Raw genomic sequence first — 10110 nt, 5'->3', positions numbered from 1 at the left:
GAAACCTGGAAAATTGAAACCCAAATTCCTGGCACAGTGTGTTTGTGTTTCTGAGCCTCTCCAATCTATCTCTTTCTGCTGCCTTGAGTTTCCTATATTTGCAGAACCACATAGGCACATAGGTACATGCACCTTTGAATTTGAGGGTTTGTGTCCCTCTCTTTGGTACCCTTTAAAAAAAAAACCACTGCTACAATTTTTTTTTTCTAACATTCTTTGTTTCTCTCTCTAAAAAAAAAAAGAAAGTGCCCTTCTTCGGTTCTCTCTCTACAACCCCTCGTTCTTCACTTTGATTTTCCGTCTTCAATGCTAACCCAACCATGATCCTCTACAGGTAATCCCACCATACCTAACCTAAAACCCTTTTGATCTCTCTCTCACACCATGTCCCAAGGATCTCCCCCGCAAGACAACAAAGAACCCTCGCCGGAACCCGATTCGCACAAGGAGGAAGCAACCACCAACACCGCCGCTACCGCCGCCGATGCTGCTCCTCCCGCCCCCACCCGGAACCGCCCCTCTCGCGCCTGTACCATTCGCACGGCTGCACGCCTGTACACGGCGTCGCAGCCGACTAGGCCGAAGGCCGCCAAGAGGGAGACTCGCCGCGAGGAGTCGCCGGCGCCGCCGTCTCCGCAGCCACAGCAATGCGGCAAGATCGTGACGCCGCTGGTAGAACCGCCCTCGCCGGCGCAGTTGCCGCGTTACAACCTCCGGTCCATGTGGGAATTGGCTTCAATACTCAATTTTTTGAATGTGAGCTTCGAGACTTTGGTTTTTTTTTTTTTTTTGCTTTTCATTGGTTTGTTGTGCTTTCTTTGTATTAAGGTTTTTGTGGTTGTTGTTGTTGCCGCAGCTTTTTAGGCATCTTTTGAATATTTCAGTAGAATTCTCGGCTGAAGAGTTTGAGACTGCTTTACTCACTCCCAATGACACATTGGGTGATATACATATGCCTTTGCTAAAGGTTGGTGCTTTTTGATATTTTTTTTTCTCCCTTTGTTTTGTTCTTGTGTACGTACTGCATTTTCTTCTGTGAGTATGGGTGATGGCTGAAGTTCTAGTCTTTGTGGGTTGTGTTAGTTCTGTGGTTGTTGTTCGTAGGATGATGCATTGATGTGTTTTCTATTTATTTTTAAATTTGAGTAATGTTGCAGTGGTTTTGGTTATGAATGTGTGCCTTCAATTTGAAGTTGTAGTTTTGTGATAATATCGAGTGTGCCCATTGTCTGGAGCGAGGGAAATTAAGATCTGTAAAGTGGAATTCTTGTTAGGGTAGGGTATCTGGAGGTTGCTGTGGCTGAAAGAGAATAGAATGCATTACTGGGGTGCCAATGCTTTGGTTAGTTATGTTTAATCTAGTCATATGTTTCGGGAATATAATTCAATTGACAAAGGTGAGAACTTGTTCAAAGTTTTCTAAGAGTGAGTTGAATCCAAAATGATAAACTTGAGCATTAGTCTGAACTACTTGACTGTTGGAATGACTCTTTATTCAATGCGGTGGTTGAAAGTCCTTTGAATGTAGGAATTGTGGAAGGAGCCAAAAACTGAACACTAACGAATATAGAGTTTGTAATTGCATTTCCTGTTTGATGGATTCATTGCCATAATATGGTTGACCTATATGATGTTGGGAGATGGACATGATTATTTGCAACTGAGTTGAGTTTGGCAGGAATTGGTAAGTACAAAGCAAGTAATTGATTGGAGGTCTTTGTTGCATGTATGGGAAACCCTTTCTTTAGTGTTAAACTGGGGACTTTTGATTGTTTTTGCTCTCTGCCCTGATTTATAGGGCAATTTGCTATTGAAGGATAGTGTTCAAGTGTGCAACTGCTAAGTTTTGTTTATTTGTTTCTGTTGCTTCTAAGTACAAGCTACTATGCTATATCAAATGGTTACAACTTCCAAATGTACCTTTGGATTGTTTTCACTGGGTTTCAGCCTTGTTGGTAATGTCCCTGATTTTCTGAGTCCAAATAAATGTCAAAGATAATCACGATCATTCTTGCAAGAGGCGGATGTCTACTTTACTGGACAGTTTATAGAAGTGTTCAGGCATCATTACGAAATTACTGAAGGAAAGGCCTACTCTGAAGAATTCTTAGAACATCTGAGACAAGAGTTTTCGTTCTACCTAATTCTTATTGCAAAGTTTTTATACTACTTATAGCTTCCCTGCAGATTTAAATATTGTGGGAAAATTATTCAGTCAATTGTTTGAGGGTTTAGCTCTGTATTGAAACTCCCATGCTGCAGTGAGAAAATGCTTGTTATAGACATGGTGCATACTCTACTCATCCATGATGTAATGAGTTTGTGGATGGAGATGAATTGGTTAAAACAGTGGTACTTGAACTGTTTTGAAATTTAGCTTTTGGATTGAGTATTATAATGACATAAATCTGCACAAGTCTGACTTGTATGTTAGGTACTTAGGTTGAGTGATAAAGATATAGTGGGGACTTGGGAGAAAGAAATTTTAGACTGTTTAATGTTATTGGTCATACACTTCCAGATCTTGCAGAGGTACTTGAAGTTTGATATTTTAAGCTGCAGTAGTGCAATGAATTCTGTCTCAAGGTCAATGCCTTTATAAAGTCTTTACTTCCATTTGTGCGTCATCTATTGATTTATGTGCAGTGTGGCTAATCAAAGCAGTGGTGATACTTGAACTCATTTAAGTTTTTAAAGTTGGATTAGATATTATTATAGTATTAATCTTGCTTCTTTTGTTGGTGAATAGATATATATTGTTAAATGAGTGTGAAAGTCAAGGATTTTAATTCTAGTTGTCTTGCAGTTTAAGAGCTTGTAAGAGTTGTTTGCCATTGTCTTTTAAGCCAGAGTTATAGGGCACTGACCCCTCCCAAAATCTATTCCTCTGCAAGATCAATACTTTCTTCTTTGTACAATGTCACAAGCTTTCAAAATTGCTACTGTTCTGATAACATTAATTGTATCTTTTTATAGGCAATTCCTCCCATTACACGAATGGCACTCTCACGTGATACTTGGATAACCGTATTATGCAGAAAATTAAGAGATTGGTGGCACTGGGTAATAAGACAATTTTATTAAGCAAGCTGAATATTCTATGTAACATTTTGTAGTTTCCAGAGCTAATATGAAAAGGGAATTCAAATGTAGGTTGCGGATGGGGATCTTCCTATTGTTGCTTCACATGGGTAAGTAATTAGTTAGTTTTGCAATATCAAAAATCCACTTTATGTGTTTATCAAGTCTCATGTTATGTTGACGTGGCAGAGTGGAGATTGAAGTATATAAATCACTTGATCCAGGGGTTCGTGTGGTCATCTTAAAAGCATTATGTGACATTCGTGTTGAGGTACTCTTGCCCATTTAATATATTATGTATGTATCTATATTTCTTATATTCCTTTCCTTGAATGGGTGAATGTTAGTATCAAAGAATGAGGTCACTCTCCTTTATTTTAGGTTGGATCTTTGAAAATTATGCAATCGATTCATGTTGAACACTGAATTAACTTCTATTATGATCTATGCACGTGATTTATCCTTCATTCACTATTTTTGTTTGCCTGGTTTGGTATTCTAGTTGCAACCACCTATTTTAGGTTTATTTTATCCTAGCTCGTACATTGAGTGGTTCTTTGGGCCTGTCTATTAACAAGGGTGTCATAATCAGCCTCAATAGTTTGTCTTGTGATACAATTAACACAGATTCTGGGAGTGCAGAAGGTATTCAAATTCCCAAGATCAAAACCTGCCAAGTGCAGAGCAAATCATTAATAGCTTAACTGACTAATCTTGCCTTTGATCATCCCTCTTGGTAATGTACATGATTAAACTTGACTTGTATTTTGCAGCAAGAAGATATCAGAAGTTACATTGACAGCTCAATCAAACATGGCATTCCTCTTTCAACATTTCGTAAGGAGCGTATTGGTGGTGATTCACATGGAATTTCTTATTGGTAATACTCATGTGCTTTGACTTCAATCTGTTCAAAGTTTGAAGTGTCATACTGGAAAGTTAATGTACATTTATCTCTGTTTTTCTTTTTATTCACATGGCATTTGATTAGTGCAGGTATGAAGATGACCAAAATATTGGTCATAGGTTGTATCGTGAGATAAGGAAAACTGAGGTGGTTCAAATGAAAAAAGGGAAACCAAGAGGTTCCCAGGTTTTTTCTAATACAACCTACCAGTGGGAAACAGTTGCTACCAATTTTGATGAATTTCTGGACGTTTCTGTAAGTTACTGAAACTCATCTATTTCTATGTTTAGTGGGCATGTTTTAACAACTGTTCAGTGTTTTTCTGGGAATTGGGACTTTTGAGTTATAGTTTTTGAACTAGATAATGGATCACTTAATAGATTAATATGTAAATTAATGTGATGTATTATGTATATCTGGAGTCACAAATTGATACTAATTTTCTTTTGCTTTATAAACCCTAACTTAAGTTCTAAGTGAACTTATCAAATAGGAAACTGTTAATTTGAAAGTTAATTATAGTCCTTGAATAAAACCATTAGATTCACCAATTGTTGATCAAACCTAATTACTGTAGAGGAAAAAAATGCATGGCGAAAAGGGGTAGTAGGAAATCAGAGGGAGACATGATTTCTGGAAAAAAAATTTGGCACCAATGAACAGTGAGTCCACTGGGATTGCATGGATTCAAATTAGGCTCTAGATACCATATAGAGAGAAATGGTATATATTCATGTGATAGGATCTCCTTGTGTGTTTAGCACAGCTGTGGGATGGATATACATATATCATACATAGCATTACATAGGGATGGGCCAAGCCCGTATACAAAATCTATCTTAACAATAACAAAAAATCAGAACATTGATTGTTACAATTATACTATAAACATTGTATATACTTTTCAAATTTCATTCCTTCTTGCCATTTCATATGACTGCTAAAAAAGAACAATCTTTTCTGAAATATCAGTAAGTGCTAGAAGGCAATCTCAATCTGAGCCACAATATGCATGAAGAAACGACAATGCAACAAAGAACTTAAAGTGGTCAGAGGGTGCCTTATGCCGCCATTAGTATTAAGTGCTTTCTATTTATAATAGAAATTACTTTAACGTTGTTGGTCAGACTAAGGCCTTCATCAGCGTTGGAACCAGGGAGATCAAATTAGCTGCAGCAATTATTTAATGCAATCAGTTGTTTTTTCAATTGTCTTGTTCAAAATCCAACAGTCTACCCTTGACTAATATTATCTTAAAGTTAAATTATTAACTTTTGCTGATACAACAACTAAGCCTTTTGCCAGTAATTGGGATTGGCTACCCTACTTGAATCCTTTGGTTTACAACTCCCTCTATTGCTATGTTTTTTTTCCTATAACAGACCCAAGAATGCTGATATATTTTTTGTTATAGATGATAGGACTGATCGTTAATATTTTTTTTTCATTTTCAAAGGGAAATAATATAAAATCACCTAATTCTGCCATATTTCATAAAATTTGCAACATTTTTTTAGTTGAGCTTCATCTTATTTGCTTTTACTTATCTGATTGCCCAGGAGAAGCTTTTCACAAGTAAAAACAGAACAGAGGTTTCTGTGGGGAAGAAGGTGAAGATAGACATGCTCCCTGAAATTGAGAAGGTTCACAAGGTGTACTATTTTTGTGTTTGCTTACTCTACCCTACACTCCTCTCAATGGGTTTAGAAAATTGAAAAAATGGAGCATTTTGAGAAATGAACTTGAATTCATGTTTGCTCTTTTTATCTTCATTCATATATGGTCCTTGAAGAACCCTATTGTGATTTTAACTGACAAAATTAGTCTGGCATGGGTTGAGAAGATGTGGCATTCTAGGATTTGAACTTCAATTCATGTTTGCTCTTCTTTTTATCTTGATAAGATTCATGAAGAATCCTGTTGTACTTTTAACTGACAAAATTGGTCTGTCTTGTGCAGAGAAAGGAGAGGTTGATGAAAAAACAACATAGACAAGCTCTTCTTCTTGATAATTTCTTAGGTGTTGATGGGCTTGCCCTAGGGCGTTCACTACGCGATAGGAAACCTGTTACCTACACTTTCGGTAAGAAGTTTTATCATTGTTGGCATTTTGTTTTCTCAGCTGAGTTGGCCTCTTCATTTTCCTCATTTTTTTCTTTTCTTTGCATGTACTGCCGAGGTTTATTAGACGCCTCACTATTTTTACAGTTGGATTGTTGTGTTGTGGGCATGTTAGGACCCCAGGTATGGGGCAAGTAGCCTGAATCAGGGTTTTAAATAGTGTGCTATAGCACTGCTACAGTAGCAACAAGCGGCCATTGCCTGCTGTAGGGACTGGTGTAGTGGCCATAGCGGACAAAATAGAAGGCTGAATCTACGTGATGGTTCCAAAAATCCCTCTGAATAGAGACGTTAGGTCTTTTTAATAGAGCTATTTAAACATTGTTGGCCTGAATACTGTAAAGAATATCTATTCCATTCTTAGGGAATCTATGTTTTTAGTAGAATTAAAATGCTTTCCCTGCATGGACCAAGGGGGCTGCCGGTTCACAAGTACAGGGATAATTTAGTGGGACTTTCTGATAGCTGAAATTGGTTTTGGGATCTCCGTTGGATCTGATAAAAGTTCCATTGGATTTTGCATAGCTACATGGTAAGCCTTTATATTTTTCACACATCCACTTCTTTTAATAAAAAAGTAATATTATCACTAAGTTTTGTTGTAATTTTACCCTGCATTGATGATAGTGGGACTATCTGGACATGGATAATTTCATGTTTTCATTGTGCTTCCAGGATGTACATTTACTTCAGCTTCCTGTTTAGCTATAATTATGACATTCTCCTGAACTATATAATTTTTGGTTTGGTTGGACAAAAGTAAACTTATTTCGTGAGCGTCAGTATTTTAGGCTTTACATTGACTTAACTTGACATTGCTGTCATTGCAGATGATTATGATCGGTCCATCAATGAGGCAATTAAGATTACCAAGTATGGATTTTACATTTTGATCTTACATTCCTGTACCTCTATTTGGCTGTTCTTGATTTGATATATATGTAATTTTTTTGTTACGTATATTGAGAGAAGAGGGGCCAATCATATGTATCTGTCATGCTTTGTATTCATGGCATAGTTTCTGTTTCTTTCTATATCAGACGGAAACCACCATCCCCAGAACTTTTACCGAGGAGAGAAGCAGGATCAAAACCCGAAGCTTTATCGAATGGTAAATGGAGTGGTCCTTCTCCTTCGCATGACCCTCAAGATCTAAATTTTGGCACGCTGTCTCCAAAATCACCAGACTTCGATGATATGGAGGAAGATAATCAAACTGACATACTGGATTTGGATCGAAGGTTTGTAGTTCTGATTTTATCTCCTCAAATATGTTCTGAAGACTTCTATATCTTATTTCACTGATAATTTTTATTTCACATCAGCAATCGACGAAGACAGAAGCCTAAACGGTATTCAGAGAAAGAGTTTGTTGAAGCATTGTCAGATAATGAGGCTGACTATGATAGTGATGATGATATTGTGGGAGAAGCCGTGTACTCTGAAGAGTATCTCCAGAAACGCAAGCAGAGAAGGAAGGCTTCTAGTAGCTCTGGCTCAGAAGGAGACGAGGAATATAATTGGAATGAAGATAATGTTGAAGATGAAGAAGAAGATGATGAAGAAGATTCCATGAGTGTCAGTGAGGATAGTGACAAGCCCCGAAAATTCAAGCGACTGGCAGGCCGAACTAGGAGGGAAACTAAACTCAGGTCTGTGGATGAGATTCAATCAGGTCTAAGGCGCAGTAAGAGGGCAACACAAAAACGTATAAATTACCGGCAGTTAGAGATGTCGGATTCAGAAACCGAGTTCATTAAACCTGACAAGTCTAATGCATCAGATGATCACTCCGATCCTACTGAGAATGGAGAGTATATGATGGAAAGTGAAGATTCAGATGGCAACGATGATGAAGAACAAGAAACCAAAGACGTGGAGCCTGTTACTTACCCTGCAGAAGGGAACAACCAATATCCTGCTGTAGAGGAGAATGAACAGAGCCAAATCCAGCCTCCTGAAAAATCTAGTAGTCCAGGTCAGGAGGAAGTTGAGGGCACCACAAAGCGACGTTTCCTTGATTTGAATGAGCTTGCCCCTAGCTCAGGTTTCGATGATGGTCCAAATACAACAACCAAAGATGAAGGCAATGATGATTTGTGAAGCTACCTCTTTCACTCGAATGCAATGATGGTAGTTTGGTATGAAGGAAACGATGTGACATGTATGATAATAGAACTATAAATTTTGTTATGTGCCTGAAAGGAAGTTAAGGCTAAGATCTCTTCCTGTGGCAATCTAAGCAGCCCTTGGTGCATGATTTTCCACCAGAAGCAGCAGCAGCATGATACTGAGTTGTGTAGATTAGGTAGTCATTTTTTAGTATTTAGTATTTCTACATCAAAGGGTCTACGGAAGTGAATGAGAATTTGTTGGGCGTTATTTGGCCCATCCGATCGGTGTACTATAACTGTTAACAAGTACTGTAACTTTAAATAGATATATGGCTTTTGATTATCAAGCCCTGTACTTCTATTTTTTTACTCATCACCTTCTTCCTTTCTTCATCTCATCAGATAAAAATGCTCTCACTTTTTATTTCCCTACGTAATTACTCACCGTTTCCTAATCTAATACCTCAACAACCATTGATCTATTAAGTAATGAACTGGTGAACAAGAATATTATGTTTCAATATCTTTAACAGTCTGTGTGAATTCTTGAATCTGAATATCTCCTTGGTAGGTAAATCTACTTCACCATTGAGGCATGCTGTTCTCCTCCTGCACCTCACTGAAACTGAAACACAGCAGTAGAAATCAACAATCCGAGGATTAATTGGTTTCATTGTACCATTATATACTTTTTTGTGCTTTCTTGAAGATCCCATAGCAAACAAAGATGATCTTAGTGTGGGATTTAAGATGGAAATAACAATAAACATGAAAATTTTAATGCGAAAAAAAAAAACAAACCAAAAAAAATTGATCAGCAGGAAAAAGTTGTGAAAGAAAAATTCTACGCCCCATGTAAAGGGCTAATTAACATGATAAAGAAAAGTGAGAATGTAAAACACTTTAGAAAATGACATTCTTAGAAATGTTTTAGAAAACGATATTTTATGTTTTGATATTAAAATGTGTATGATGAAACTTAAATATTTTTTAACAATATTTTTTAAACCTCAAATGATGTGAGTGAGAAAGAAACTAATATTTTTTAAACCTCAAATTATGTGAGTGAGAAAGAAACTAATATTTTTTAAACCTCAAATTATGTGAGTGAGAAAGAAACTAATATTTTTTAAACCTCAAATGATATTTTATTCCTATAAATCCATGAGAGAGTACAAAAAATATTGTTTTATGAAAGTCGTGAGAAACTTACATTTCTAACCTTGCAGGGTCATGAATGATTTTACAAACTCTAGAAAAACACACTCTTAAGAGTGTATATGTAATTGATAGAGTGGGTGAAATTCATAAAGTACTTTAATTTAAGTAAATAGTGGATATATTTATTGATGATAACTTAAATAGTGCAATCACTTTTTCCTCAACAATCCATTTTTTTTTACATCATATTGAGATGATTTTTTTTTAAATTTATTAAAGTGACCAATTTTTTTAAAGGATTATTAAGATAAGTAAATTATATTTAAAAAATACGACTTTAAAATAAAAAATATGCTTTCAAAACACAACTTTTACTTTAAAACAGAAGTTGTGTTTTGATTAATTTTTTTTTATATTTTTAGTGAAATATTATATTTTAATGTACAATTTTGATTCTTAATTTTTTTTAAATCATGCTCTTAATTCATTATTTCTATTTATTTTATATATATATATATATATATATATATATATATATATAATCTCATATATTTTAATAAATACTTGCTATTTATTAGGTATTTTTTTATCATAGAATTAGGGTGGGTGGTTGAGATGGTAGGAGGAAGTCTTCCACAAAAAGTAAGCACATTAATAACCCACCAACATGACAAATGATGAAATTGATAGAAATAAAGAATGACATTTTTCAAGCTTTTGAAACCA

At 36.0% G+C, this 10110-nt stretch overlaps 1 protein-coding gene across 1 annotated transcript; it reads left to right on the top strand.

Annotated features, from left to right (window-relative positions):
• Positions 1-8596, top strand: LOC137820648 (DDT domain-containing protein DDR4). The gene is made up of 12 exons (XM_068624831.2): positions 1-756; positions 857-967; positions 2977-3063; positions 3154-3191; positions 3271-3352; positions 3855-3961; positions 4078-4243; positions 5548-5640; positions 5948-6071; positions 6940-6982; positions 7150-7350; positions 7435-8596. The coding sequence occupies exons 1-12, from the start codon at positions 385-387 to the stop codon at positions 8210-8212; spliced, it is 2202 nt and encodes a 733-aa protein (XP_068480932.1). The 5' UTR covers positions 1-384; the 3' UTR covers positions 8213-8596.
• Positions 8597-10110: the final 1514 nt, after the last annotated feature.

The sequence above is a fragment of the Phaseolus vulgaris genome, chromosome 9 (assembly GCF_051622355.1).
Source record: "Phaseolus vulgaris cultivar YP4 chromosome 9, ASM5162235v1, whole genome shotgun sequence".
NCBI classification, from domain to species: Eukaryota; Viridiplantae; Streptophyta; class Magnoliopsida; order Fabales; family Fabaceae; genus Phaseolus; species Phaseolus vulgaris.
Note: the sequence above shows the minus strand (reverse complement) of the source record. Positions and strands in the feature narration are given on the sequence as shown.